The 15,830-nt window shown below is 37.3% G+C and overlaps 1 protein-coding gene across 1 annotated transcript; it reads right to left on the minus strand.

The window, feature by feature from the left end:
- Positions 1–259: 259 nt before the first annotated feature.
- Positions 260–15,117, minus strand: ermp1 (endoplasmic reticulum metallopeptidase 1). The gene is made up of 15 exons (XM_055180315.2): positions 14,770–15,117; positions 14,037–14,341; positions 12,194–12,321; positions 11,963–12,068; positions 11,741–11,887; positions 11,486–11,578; positions 11,184–11,396; positions 8,034–8,254; positions 6,117–6,291; positions 4,868–5,058; positions 4,612–4,764; positions 4,274–4,476; positions 4,082–4,197; positions 3,713–3,876; positions 260–1,660 (listed from the first exon to the last, which is right to left on the minus strand). The coding sequence occupies exons 1-15, from the start codon at positions 15,030–15,032 to the stop codon at positions 1,484–1,486; spliced, it is 2,655 nt and encodes an 884-aa protein (XP_055036290.2). The 5' UTR covers positions 15,033–15,117; the 3' UTR covers positions 260–1,483.
- Between the last annotated feature and the right edge of the window lie 713 nt (positions 15,118–15,830).

A 15,830-nucleotide genomic window follows, 5' to 3' on the forward strand; every position in this document is an offset into this window, starting at 1 on the left:
TTACTGCCCAACACTGCTTGAGAATGAGTAAATAATGTGACAAAAGGTGCGTTTGACTTCATGCTGCGCCTCAAGAACTGACAGATGGATGACGTCAAAGTAACACAAGAGTGATTTGAAATGAGATTTATCTGTATGATTTTTAGAATCGCTCCCGCTCTACTTTGATGTCATTCAAGCACACCTAAAATGACAGATGTTTTAAAATAAAAGTGACTATAAAGCCAGCGAGACATTTCAATGACAAGAACAAAACCTATTGTTATTGAAAACTGATTTATTGTCTTGAATGAACAATTCAGTGCAGCAGAATCAGAGCGAGATATTAAAAAAACTATTAAACAAACACAAAGATTAAAGACATTAAATCATTTTTTCATCACAATAACAGAGTTTGTGCAACATTTACTGTCACCTGATCAAACATTTCTGAAGAATTAGAATTCATAAAGTTAATCAGATAATTAGCATATAAAAAAATAATCCAGAAAATAAAACTGTCAAAATCATCTTTGTGAATCAGACTGACAGATGTTTTGGTTGTGCCTGAGAGATGTTTATGATATTAGTTTATTACTGTAGTAGATTATTGTTTGGCTCAAGTCATACATGCATTAGTATACATCTCCTGGATACCAGTAAGACTTTAGTGATGCCATCCCATAATATCATGAGGTCAAACTCAAAAACATGCTGCGGTAAATCAAGTTTTAAACTGTCACTCACTGCTGGTGATTGATGTGATTCATTAATAATCAGTCAAAATTAAACCCTTAACTAGCATTCATTTATTAACAGACAGATGAAATATAAGATGGTAATAACACTGCAGCTCAATGTCAGACCTCTGCCACCGCCAATAAAACAGTCAAAGTTTCCATCAACACTTCAAATAATCTACATGCTCAAATCAAATAGAAATAATTCAGCCATTCACCGATCAGCTAGCAAACCACGAGAAATCAAAGTGAATCATTACAGTGTGTTGATGTAATACATTCGATCAGAATCTGATTCTAGCATCTACAGAAACAAGTCTGATCTCAAACTCATATAAAGATCCAGTTTTACACATCGTTTAACCAGCATCTGTTAAAGCTGCAGAAAAACTCCGACATGACCGTAGTATTGAAATGTAAAGTAAAGCACTGGATTAGTGCTCATTATTCAGAGAGAAGTGAAACTCACGTAATGAAATGAAGACCACGAGTTGAGTACAGAACTGATCTGAAACTCATTCATCATCATAAATATATAAAGCACACACACATTTAACAGATCAGTCTGTCAGACGTCCATGAGAAAATAAAGAAATCAAGGCCTTTGTTATTTGCATTGTGAGTAAACAATGTCACAATGCAAAAAAATCTAAAAGTTTCATTTATAAAAAATCTGAATGTAAAAAACCTAATAGAAACAAATACAGTTGGTGAGTGTAAAATGACTTTTGTACCACGATATTGTAGTTAGTGAGTCTGGTGTGTCAGTATCGGTACATGTGATATGTGCTGACCCATGAAGACGGGAAAGCCCAGTCGGGAAATTTCTTCATCAAAGACTCCAGCGGTTCCGACCATCGATCCAAACCAGAGAAATAATGAGCGGAGAGAGCGAGAGAGATCATTCCCTCATCAGTGAGCACTTCTGAGGGCTCATTCGGCTGAAACAACATTCAAACACTTTTACAGAGATCATATAAACCAACACTATTCAGGGTTCACACACTTTGGTTAACCTTAAATTCAAGGATCTTTCAAGGATTTTCCAGGTCCAATGCCCGCAATTTCAAGGAATTCATGTGGGAACACATTTCAAAGTTACATCATGTTACCTTGTAAGATTTTTACATGTTTTTTTTTTACTTTTACAGGTTTCATGAGTCAAACACTACCGAGCCCCTCAGGTGACATTGGAGTAAAAAAATCTAAAGTTTAGTTTCATGTGCTCACGCGAAACTTTCACGTGCAGAATTTTTTTTACGTTTAGTTTCGCAGGTGCACGTGAAACTTTTGCGTGCTTACGTGAAACTTTAATGTGCTCACGCGAAACCTTCATGTGCAAATTTTTTTAAGTTTAGTTTCGCAGGTGCACGTGAAACTTTTGCGTGCTTACGTGAAACTTTTATGTGCTCACGCGAAACCTTCATGTGCACATTTTTTTTTAAGTTTAGTTTTGCATGCACACGTAAAACTATCGAGTGTGCACGTGAAACTTTTGCTTTCACAATAGTTTCACGTGCGCACACGTAATTAAATGCGATGGTTTCAGGTGCGCACACAAAACTAAACTTTATTTAATTTTTTCTCCATGTCCCCTTAGGGGCTTCGTAAAACACAACTAAACAAAAAGCATTATTAACTGGTATGGCCCTAAACGCTGACAAAATTTATATTCAGAAGAGATAAGCATTCAAATCAAATGCTCTCTAGACGCTGAAGCGTCATGCAAAACCTTGAATATAATCACAGGCGCCTGTATATTTTAAATATATGCTAAATACAAGTTCATTTTATAAAGTATATTTTTAAAGTTTAAACTATATTTAATTTTATCCTTTTTAAAACTTATGTTTACAGGTTCATAACAAAGTTTTTCTTTCAATGTGACGTGAATTTCCTTGGATTGAAATATTTGGAGGGCTAAATATATATATATATATATTTTTTTTTAAATGAACAAAAAATATATCTGTGAAAAATATATTTTTGTAAACATATTTCAGCAAATATATTTTTTGGCATTTTTTTGTATATTTTAAAATATATTTAAAAATATTTTTTACAGTATGGGTAGACACAAACATAAATTACATTTTTTTATTCTGTAATAACGGTTTCATATATCTATTAGACTTTATTTTAATACAACTGTGGCGCTCAAAAGTTGTCAAAAATAAAACGCTATTGGTAACTTAAGGAAAAAAGGAGGTTTTTCTTGATAGTTCTGTTCTGATTTCAGTTTTAGTTAAAATGACGTCATCACATCAACTAATCCTGAACGTTTCAGGGCACTTCAGTGGATCTTTAACATAACGCATAAATGAGGACAACTAATGTAAGTCAAGCAAGCTAGCATGCATAGGTCATGAAGTGTTGGCAAAAACATATTAGTGGACCGGAGGGAATAAAAACTTTGCACACAATAAAATCAAGCACTTTTTAAAGCAACACTAAAGAGTTTCTGCTCTTTGCTCCCCCTACAGGTTTGAACCGTAATTGTCCATTACCACTGTTGTAAATAATTTAGCCTACTGCAGCACAGCTGGCTCTGATTGGATTGTAGGTCTGCCATAAAGCAAGTTTTTGTAGTTTTCACTGGAACTACAGGACCGCAACCCGACGGGTGGAAACTTCTTTAATTCGGTTTTGGCCGATAGAGGGCTGCAAAGCGAATGTGAAAGTGCCGTTCACCCTGTTTCCAGTGGATGAACGACTGAAACTTTTTTTGGAAATGTTATTTTAAGGTAAAAAAAACTCTTTAGTGTTGCTTTAAGGACCTGTGTCTAATGTTTATTTTCAAAAACTTTCCAGGGCCTTTAATATCCCCTCAGATTCACAAACTTTCAAGGATTTTAAGGACCTGTGGAAGTTCTGGTATTTCTGTGGCTCTTATACAGTAAATAAAGTCTGATGTTATCTATGACCAGGGTGTGATATGCTGGGATTTTTTCATAAATCACACCCTGCATATGACGTTCAGAAATTAAACTCACCTGGATCTCAAACCAGAACTTCCAGGCTGGAGCATCGAGACCATGAGAGTAAAATATGAAATATTCTCCACTGAGATCAAACTGTGGCATCCCATCACCGAATGACCAGCTGGTTAAAGTCGCACCCGCATGAGGCCGCAGGTACAGAGACATGTGACACGGTCCTGATTACAAATAATATTCACTGTTATCAACAGATCAAACATTCACATTTATATATATATATATGATTATGGAATATTAGGAAACACATGACGCCTGCTCTGATATCAGTTATGCAAAATTAAATCCTGTCTCATAACCAAAGACTAATATGCATATATTCAAAGCTTTACATGAACTCTGATGTCACAAAAAACATGATCTTACCTTTGGCCTGAAAGATCATTTTAACAGTACCCCAGGTCGTCTCTTCTTTGGATAACAGCTGGAATTCCAATGGAGATTTGGGAGAAACTTCAGGAGCAGGAAGATACCAATTTTTCCTTAAACAGAAACGTGCAAAAGTGACTTTTGCGAAACGTGTAATAATAAAAGATAATAATGAGATGACATACACACCTGACCAGGAACTTCACAGGGAGGAACCAGGGAAAACCACAGAAGGGCAGATCTTCCTGACAGCGCGTACGGATGCTGTCATTGATTTGTGGTATATGTGGTGTTATGTGCTGCATGCCGGTGTAATCCAGACTGTTAATCCACAGACCTGAATCCTGACGCTCCACAGATCCATTAAGAGCGTGAAATGTGCGTGTTGTGTGCTGTGACAAGAGAAATAAACACAAACCATCATTCCTTCTGCTGACTAACTGTGAACGACTGCTGATCATCCAATCAGAGTTCAGCGTCGGATCCGTGTGTTTAATAAAATCACTGATCTGATCTGTGACTGATACCTGAACGAAGACTCGCTTCGGCCGTGGACCGGACTGATCTACAGAGTATGGAAAAAATAGACCACATGAGACCAGAAGAAGCATCAGGACAAACACTGATCCCAGACCAGCCAAGATCCGCCTGGTGCTTCTGGCCAAATAAACAAAATGCATCTGTTTAGAGATAGAGAGAGAGACAATTTGTTCCCATAAATCATATCAACAATAAAATACAGTAATAATATTAATAATAAGATTATAATAAGATGTAACTCACAAAATAGGAAGAGAGAATAACTGTTGCCAGGGTAACAAGGAACGCCACAACAACCTCAGGTGGGATTTCGGTTCCGCTGCGGCCCAGTATAGGTGCGAAGATCTCAAACACGACCCAGATCAAGAACATGATGTGTATGTACGGTACAGCGAGACCCATCAGATACAGAACTGAGTACTGTAGAGACGCTCCTGCAAACACACACACAATCTCACATACACAACTAACAACTTAAAAACACAAAGTTATCAAAGTCAAAAAAAGACTTAATAATACAAACATAAAAATACAGTTTAATTAATCACACAAGCCTGATCAATAACACTGAAATCATTCAGTCTGATGAAATAAATCTTTGGCAACATCAATTTAAACTGATGCTGAAGTGATTCAATCATTTATTATTCATCAGTGTTTTTTCTAGTAATGCTGAAGTGATTCAGTGAGTCCACATAAAGCTGACGTGATTCAGTGAGTTGAAATGGAGCTGAAGTGGTTCAATAATTTAAAATGGAGGTGAGATTATGAGTTAATTGATCCTGAAGTGATTCAGTGATTGTTAATAATGCTGAAGTTATTCAGTGTTTTTTTCTAGTAATGCTGAAGTGATTCAGTGAGTTGAAATTCAGTGATTTTTAATAAATGACTAAATGTAGAAATGAAGCTAAAGTGATTCAATGATTTTAAATAAAGCTGAAGTGATTCAATGATTTTTAATAAAGCTGAAGTGATTCAATGATTTTAAATAAAGCTGAAGTGATTCAATGATTTTAAATAAAGCTGAAGTGATTCAATGATTTTTAATAAAGCTGAAGTGATTCAGTGAGTTAAAATGGAGCTGAGGTGATAAGTTAATTGATCCTAGAGTGATTCAATGAGTAGAAATGAAGCTGAAGTGATTCAATGATTTTAAATGAAGCTGAAGTGAGTCAGTGAGTTGAAATAGAGCTGAGGTGATAAGTTAATTGATCCTAGAGTGATTCAATGAGTAGAAATGAAGCTGAAGTGATTCAATGATTTTAAATAAAGCTGAAGTGATTCAGTGAGTTGAAATGGAGCTGAGGTGATAAGTTAATTGATCCTAGAGTGATTCAATGAGTAGAAATGAAGCTGAAGTGATTCAATGATTTTAAATAAAGCTGAAGTGATTCAATGAGGTGAAGTGGAGCTGAGGTGATTCAGTGAGTTTAACTGAACCTGAAGTGATTCAGTGAGTTGAATAGATCTGTGTAAACAGGTCAAATCTCACCTTTCTGACTGAAGTGATTCTGAAGCAGAATTTTGCCGCTGAGAGGGAAAATCACCATCATCATGGGCACATACGCTGAACACAGAGAGCGTTGAGTGAGGAAGACCAGAACACAACACCACAACATCAGACTGACGTCAAAAAAGAGATCGGCCAACTCCAAACGCTGAACACCCTGAGACACAGAGACACACATCAGGACCAGATTCACTTTACATACAGTACACACACGCTTTCACTTCAAACAACGATATCAGATACAAAAACCAAAGTGTGACATGTCTGTCAACATACTTATGCAAAACACACTCAAATTGTGACCTCTGCATTTAACACACACACACACACACACACACACACACACACACACACACACACACACACACACACACACACAGCAGTAGGCAGCTAAACCGACAGCTCTGAGGGAGGATCTGGGATTAAGGTGACTTTGCTGAAGGGCATCACAGTAGTAACCTGAGACTCAAACCATTAAACTACGACTGACCCGAGACAACACCACTAACCTTCTGTGCTGCTAACCCAATGCTCTACCACTAAACTATACAGGAGCACTGAATATCACAAGAACTACAATAAGTTTATGTACATAGTTTTCTATTTAAAGTATAGATTTACAATCATTTACCTTGATACCATAAACAGAAAATGATTAAATGAATAGCATGGTATTTTTCTATAAAGGGCTGTCATGCTTTCATAACTTTTGCACCGAAACAAAGCATCTTTATACAAGCAAATATTAAATATACAATACTGACAGAAATAATAATTGTAGGATTATATAATGTTTATTATATTTACTGATTGTACAAATGATAAATATACTGATGTGTTTCTGTGTTAAAGAGACACTTCTCATCTACATAACAAGATGTTGTTGATCAAATAAAGCTGGATGAGTTCTTTGTGTGTACATATAAATACTAACCAAATATTATCTTATCTTACTGCCAGTAAAGGATCAAGTGTAAGTGTTGTGTTTACTAACAGTCACTGATGATCTTGTATGGTGCTAATGTGCCATCATTTTAAAAACACAAATTCATTTTTAAAATACAAATATTTTGTAGTCTTTTAATAATAATAATAATAATAATAATAATAATAAAATAATAAAAATATAATAATAATAATAATAATATATTTCAGTGTGTTGCGTGAGAATCTTCATGTGAACACTGACTGCTGTATGTTAAACTCTGAATTTGAATGAAATGAGTGTTTATTATGAATATATTTGACATGCAGCAGATCTCTGTAGATGTTTGTACAGTAAAGCAATGAAACGTGACACTGAGCTTCAGGGTCTTTACACCGCTCACTGTAACTCATAAATGATTCAAGAGTCATCAGCTCAAGGACATGAACACATGAACACAGGTGAAGACTCCTGACAACATTCACTAAACCTAACCGAGTGTGACCACATCAACATAAACCAAACCAACCAACTCAGAGTCAGCACTTCCTGTGTGATGTCACTAAGCAGCACAAGTGCAGAATGGGGTTTTGCATAACAAACTTCTGTATTCAGCAAAACAGGTCACATCACTTCTGGTTCAGGTCTTTTGCGTGTGCTTCATTAAATATAGAGATGTTTTACTCAAGAATACAAATGCAAATACAGACTGATATTTTAAAGTTTTATTATTTTTCTACTTCTCACTGATAGAAGCAGAACAAATGCAACAAATAAAAACATCTAGCTGGATTAGCTGAATATCATAAAAGTTTAGAGATATTGCCATCAGTTCATGCTGCTGTTAACATAGAAACAATGAGACCTTTAAACAGAAACCATGAACTGAAACTCATAAATAAACCCTATAGACTCAAAGACATCTTAACATGAAATCATGTCTCAACACAAGATAATATTAATATCAGACTCACCCCATAATAAAGATTCTTGGCCAGCGTGTGAATCAGAACGATCTTCCCGACAGCAGCGGATCCGTACAGACAGACAGCGGCGTAGAAATGAGTGTACCAGAACATAGACCGACCCATAAGAGTGACCAACAGAGCCACGATCAGAACCGTTAACAGTGTGACGAACCAGCTCAAGACCACCAAACACGATCCATAGAGCAGCTCACGAACGTACCGCCCACCTGAACACACAGCCAACATTTATACATGAGATTATATACAGGTGAGATTATACAGGGAGTGCAGAATTATTAGGCAAGTTGTATTTTTGAGGATTACTTTTGTTATTGTACAACTACAGTGCTCTTGGTCAATTCAAAATGTTAACAAACCCTCAAACCTGAACATTTAAGTAGTAAAAGTGAAATTTTGGCTTTATTAGGAGAGTATTTCTATGTACATCATTGTTGGGCAACTGTTGGTGTGCAGAATTGTTGGGCGGCTGGATGGGGGACAAGGATTTTGCCATCTCACTTGGGTTTTTTTTAACTGTTGGAGTGAGAATAATAAACAAGCTCTACATTTGCAGAGAAATTAATAAAACAATAAAAAATAAAAAAAAATATATAGACTCAGTGACCAATGTAGCCACCCTTCTTTTCGATAACAGTCACAAGCCTTCTATTCGCGGATTCAGTCAGTTTCTTGATCTGGTCTGGGCCAGCATTTTGTGCGGCCACGGCCGCGGCCTCCCGGACACTGTTCAGAGAGGTGTGCTGTTTGCCTTCACTGTGGATGTCCTGCTTGGGAAGGGCTCAAGGGGTCTCAATAGGGTTTAAGTCAGGTGAAGAAGGGGGCTATGGCATTAGTTTTTCATCTCTAAGGCCTTTACTGGCCTGTCATGCAGTGGAGTACTTTGATGCATGTGATGGAGCGTTGTCTTACAAAATAATCAGTCTTCTTGAAAGATGCAAACTTTTTCCTGTACCACTGCTTGAATAAAGTGTCTTCTACATTACAGGCAGGCAGGCACAGACAGGTATTATTAAACATGAGCTTGTTGGACCTTTTTGGGTTGAAAATGGAAATAAAAAACAACTCTCAGACCTACTGCCAATTTTTGGAGGACGCTTTCTTCAAGCGGTGGTGGAGGGGGAGATCTGCATCTTTCAATAAGACTTGGTTGTGCGGGACAGCGCTTCAGCACATGCATCAAAGTACTCAACTGAGTGGCTGGCCAGTAAAGGCCTTAAAGGTGAAAAACTAATGACATGGCCCCTTCTTCACCTGACTTAAACCCTATTGAGACCTTTTGATCCCTTCTTAAGCAGGACATTTACAGTGAAGGTAAACAGTACACCTCTCTGGGCAGTGTCTGGGAGGCTGTGGTTGCGTCTGCACAAAATGTTGGTTCAGACCAGATCAAGAAACTGACTGAATCCGTGAATGGAAGGCTTGTGACTGTTATTGAAAAGAAGGGTGGCTGTATTGGTCGCTGAGTCTTCGTATTTTTTTTATTTTTTATTGTTTTATTATTTTTTTTGTAAATTGGAGTTTGTTTGTTGTTCTCGCTTTGACAAGTGAAAAAAAAACAAGTGAGATGGTAAAATCTTTGTTTTTCATTTAGTTGCCTAATAATTCTGCACACTAATAATTGCATAATAATGATTTACATAGAAATATTCTCTTAAGAAAGCCAAAATTTCCCTTGTACTGCTTGAATGTTCGGGTTTGAGGGTTTGTTGGCATTTTGAAGTGACCAGGAGCACTGTAGTTGTGCAGTGGCAGGGGTGATCCTCAAAAGTACAACTTGCCTAGTAATTCTGCACTCCCTGTATACAGGTGAGATTATATACAGGTGAGATTATATACAGGTGAGATTATATACAGGTGAGATTATAAACAGGTGAGATTATAAACAGATGAGATTATATACAGATGAGATTATATACCGGTGAGATTATATACAGGTGAGATTATATACAGGTGAGATTATATACAGGTGAGATTATATACAGGTGAGATTATATACAGGTGAGATTATATACAGGTGAGATTATATACAAAACAGTATTCACTAGACAATAGCAACGCTTACATGCAACTAAATAATCCGTTTGTAATGGTATTGATGGCTAAATCGTATTGAAAAGCCGTCATGTAAACACATGATTCAATACGATTGAGATCAATCGGATGCAAACTTTGACCGTATTGAAAGGGATGGTGATGCAGTCTGATCTGTGATACGATCAGCAGGAGAAAAGTATGCATGTAAACGTGTGAATTGTAATATTTTCTCAATCCGATGTAAAAACACCTTGTGCACATGTGCAGATGAATTGTGCTAAAGTTCATGTCTTATATTTACGTCTTATATCACATGATTCTCATCATAGAAACATTCAAGCAAGGCAATGGTAAAACGCATTGTTAAGGTAATTGGGTCATGCGCTGTATTCTGCAGTGTTTATGTATTTTATAAAATTACATAAAGCAATAAAATAGCGTTGTGCTTTTGAAGAGTGTTTTCATTTCCTATATCTGAAAACTTCTTAAGAACAACTTTCTCCAACTCAACTTAGACTTCGTGCATCTATTTTTGCTGTGTGCTGCGTTGCCAATTCTTCTGTTTTTTTGTTTGTTTTTAGTTTAGACTTGGGCAACTGTTTAAACTGTTTCAGCAAGTTGATTTTTTCTGCGGGTTAAAGATGAAAGAATTTTGTATATTAGTTTTTGATATTTGAGCTGTTGGAAAAGTCTTTGTGATGCTTTGGGCTAGTATTGAATGTCCATTGGGATGATTTTGATACGCAAATCTGGCAACCCTGGGTGTGTGCTTGTGCAGACGTGTGGTCTGGATTATATGTAATGTACATGTAAACAAACATTTGATCAGATTGCAATCTTTAGGGTCGTAACCTGCAATCAGATTAAATTCAGTCGGATTGACCAAATCTTGTGCATGTAATCATAGCCAATGAGTGAAGGTTTATCACAGGAGTCTCTGTAAATAAATTGCTAAATAACATCATGAAGCGTAACTGTCCTAAAAAGAAGTTTTCTTGATATAATAACAGTAAATGCTTTTATGTCAAAATGAGTTATAAGATCAAGTTGATTATGAAACGTTAAAGAACGGATTTGATACATTACATGCGGAGCACGTACCCACATTTTTAGGCAGCATGCACTTCTTGCCCAGATAGATGAAGGTTGCCACGGCAACCATGTAGTTTATGATGGTGCCGGCCCAAGCGGGATACGCGACCACCACCACGCCCAGCAGGTCAAAGAAAACCATGTTGCCGTGACGATACTGAGAAGAGTCACCCAGCTCCTCTGACATCACCAGATGTTTAAGGACCGCCAGGATGTTATCACCTGATGATTTAGACCAAAGAAATTAAACATCACAAAAAATATCTCATCAACGGTTTAAAAATACAAATAATAAATCATAAACGTGTCACCTGCTCTCTGGATGGAGTCTGTGTGTATGCGATCTGCAGTGTCGTACTTTGTGTGGTAAATGAAACCATTTTCTATGAAGGCCAGATCGATTCCTGCGGAATGACAGATTTAAAAGAAATAATAAAGATTTAGGAAAGGAAAAATTCATATGATAGCATTTGATCAAAGTCTCATAAATGCAGGTTTAGTAACATACAAGAAGCACTTGAAAATATCCCTGATGTGTGTACAAATAAATGCTGTGAATCTCATACCAGGAATATTCCCAAAATCCCTGTAGATTCGGAAGTCTGTGTCTGAGGGAATAACACCGCTCTGAAACACCTCCTGTCCGACTACTGACGCGAACGGATGAACGGCTGCACGGACATAAGCCTGGACCAACCAAGGGTTCTCTGGACCTGACAGACACAATAAAGTTATTTATAAAAGTTAAAACACAAACACACAATGACACACACAGGTGTTGTGTTTACCTGTCTGAAACACAACCTCTTTCCCACCGACTCCAGCAGCCTCCAGATTCACAAACGCTCGAACCTGCTGAGCCCAGGGATGCTGGGTAATAAACCCATGACTCGCCTGAGAATGAGTAAAGAAAACTTTATAACCAATGACTTATCTAATCTTGACTGCAGTATAAATGTACAGCAGTATATTATATATAACACTCGGTGAGGTCAGAGGTCAGTGATGTGATGTCACACCTGTAAGATGTTCTCTTCAGCCCCGTTAAACAGAAAGATGACACCGTGTTTGAGAGGTGTGGAGAGATTCACCAGTGAGTGTAAAACCTCCAACATCACAGAACAACTCACAGCATCATCACTGGCTCCTGTTAAACACATTAAAACATCAATCATATAGCATGACATATAATACACAAATACAATTTCATGAACATTTCCAAGGTAACGGCACCTTTACTTGGTGAATGTCACTGCAGGATTATAATGTAACTTTATACTGTGGAGATTAAATACAACAGTCAACCAGTTAGACCAGTTAAACCTCATCTGTTAAACATTAGATCTGCCAGACATGATCAGACTAATAAACATTCATCTGTGAGAATTAACTCAATACACAACAGCTACATTGAGCTTCACATCACTACTGTGACTGAAACAACAAACACCCATATAGTAACATCAACAACAATTCTTGACTTTAGAGTTCATGTGTAAGTGATTTCTCAACCAGAACAGCAACATTCAAGATTCCCAAAAGAGTCTGTGATCTTAATAATACAGAATAGATCTCAACAGTTTCTCCAAAATTAAGTGGTGGTGAGCAAATAAAGGCTTGCTGAAGTCCTGAGAAAAAACACCACATTCATCTCAATAATGTCACAAACTGTGCTCACATCTATCAATTAAACAAATCTACAATCTTTACAATCAATGGTCAGAGGTGTAAACTTGTTTCTTCAGTTTATTAGATTCACACATAGATATAATGTTATAGATGCACAACAGTATAGACGTGCAACGTTATGGACCATTATAGACGTTCAACGTTATGGACCATTATAGATGTGCAACGTTATGGACCATTATAGACGTGCAACGTTCTAGACTATTTTAGACGTGCAACGTTATGGACCATTATAGACGTACAACGTTATAGACCATTATAGACGTGCAACGTTATGGACCATTATAGATGTACAACGTTATACAGACCATTATAGATGTGCAACGTTATAGACCATTATAGACGTGCAACGTTATAGACCATTATAGACGTGCAACCTTATAGACCATTATAGACGTGCAACGTTATGGACCATTATAGACGTGCAACCTTATAGACCATTATAGACGTGCAACCTTATAGACCATTATAGACGTGCAAACTTATAGACCATTATAGACGTGCAACGTTATAGACCATTACAGACAAACAACGTTATAGACCATTATAGATGTACAACGTTATACAGACCATTACTGATGTGCAACGTTATAGACCATTATAGACAAACAACGTTATAGACCATTATAGATGTACAACGTTATATAGACCATTATTGATGTGCAACGTTATAGACCATTATAGATGTACAACATTATAGACCATTATAGACATGCAATGTTATAGACCATTATAGATGTACAACATTATAGACGTGCAATGTTATAGACCATTATAGACCATAGACGTGCAACGTTATAGACCATTATAGATGTACAACATTATAGACCATTATAGACGTGCAATGATATAGACCATTATAGACAAACAAAGTTATAAACCATTATAGACGTACAACATTAAAGACCATTATAGACATGCAATGTTATAGACCATTATAGATGTATAACATTATAGACCATTATAGACGTGCATTGTTATAGACCATTATAGACAAACAACGTTATAGACCATTATAGACGTGAAACGTTATAGACCATTATAGATGTACAACATTATAGACCATTATAGACATGCAATGTTATAGATGAGCAATGTTATAGATGTGTAATGTTATAGACTTTAATGTTATAGATGTGTAATGTTATAGACTTTAATGTTATAGATGTGTACCAGGACTGTTGGCCACAGAATCAAAGTGGCAGTTAGCGAGCATGAAATGTTGTGCTGTCGTCTTTGGCTCAAGTTTCACAGCAATGTTTGTCACACGATCATAGTAACTGGTGAATCCTCCCAAGAAATCAATGCTGAAGGATCCGGTGGGGCGCTGGACGTCTACAGTGATGCTGTGTGGGCCGGCTGTGCTCTCAGCTCGGATCTGTTCAATCTGATCCAGGAGATAATTGACTGTGGTGAGTTCATTCTCTGGACTTCCTACGGTCCGTGGACCAACGCTGGTGATCTGATCCAAATGTTTTCTGTTACACACAAACACAAACAGTCTCATACTGAGCACAGTAAATGTGTCTTATTATAAACAACAGACACCATCAGAGATATTCTTATAGATTTAATGGTTCTAATGGGAATTGTATTAGGTTTCAATGAAAACTAGAATGGTCTCTGTGGGTCTGTGCAGAAGAACATTCAATCCTTCTGGAATAAGCCCCTAAACACACTACACAAATAATCATTCTGTTATGGTTTTAATGGTGAACAGCTGATGCTCATACTGGTATTTATAATGGAAAGCACTAGACAGCGATATACACACCACAAATCTTGTCTTGTTTAGTCTCATACTAAACATTCAATGTAAATAAACCCCAGCAGACAGATACATCTGCTGTATGCACATAAAATATAAGCATTATATCGATCAGTTTCTACCACGTTTTCCTCTCACCTGGCCCTGATGGCATTAAATTCTCCGCTGGATCTGATGACGAGCTGCTGTAGTGAGATCAGAACCAGAACCCACAGTAGACACACAAACCCGAGCACGAGCAGCACACTCGAACCCTCAGCCAACAGCTGCGCGCTAACTTCCGGCTTCTGCTTGCGCTTCCGGACTGCAGATTCGAGCCCGTTGTGTCCGCGTGACCCGTCCTGTGGGATCTGATGGTTCTGGAGGGCTTTGGTTCTGCGGACAGTGCAGTCTCTCTCCATGTTTACTGCTGCTGTCAGTGTAACTCCTGACGAGAGCCGCGGAGGGACAAACTTCACACACAGACACGCCGCAGTGATGGGAGGAGCCGAATATAAGTCACGCCCCCTCGAGAAGAGGATCTGCCCATCAACTGACTGTTAGTTTATAACGCCACCTGCTGTGTATCTACAGACACTGCAGCCTAATTATTATATCGTTACACTGACTTTTTATTTGAGAGAAAGTCCAGTAAGATACTTTTGATGTCTAATATTTGGGAGTAACCCGTTTCATCACCTCAACAACTCAAGATCAGTTCAACTGGATCAGTAGGCCTCCATACATGTTTGTATGTGTGGTCTTTATTTCCATTAACGCACAAACACACTCTGTCTTTAAAGGGGACATTTCACAAGACTTTTTTAAGATGTCAAATAAATCTTTGGGGTCCCCAGACTACATATGTGAAGTTTTAGCTCAATGTTATATAGATCATTTATTATAACATGTTAAAATTGCCAGTTTGTAGGTGAGAGCAAATATGTGGTGTTTTGGGTGTGTCCTTTAAAATGCAAATGAGCTGATCTCTGCACTAAATGGCAGTGCTGTGGTTGGATAGTGCAGATTAAGAGGCGGTATTATTATAAAAAGATCCCCTTTTGACATCTTTTGACAAGAGCTGTCAAAAGATTAATCGCGATTAATCGTATACAAAGTAAAAGTTTGTGTTTGCATAATATATTTGCTAGTGTATTGTGTGTGTAATTATTATGTATATATAAACGCACACATACATTTAAGAAACTTAAAAACATGTT

This window comes from Misgurnus anguillicaudatus, chromosome 9 (genome assembly GCF_027580225.2).
Source record: "Misgurnus anguillicaudatus chromosome 9, ASM2758022v2, whole genome shotgun sequence".
NCBI lineage: Eukaryota > Metazoa > Chordata > Actinopteri > Cypriniformes > Cobitidae > Misgurnus > Misgurnus anguillicaudatus.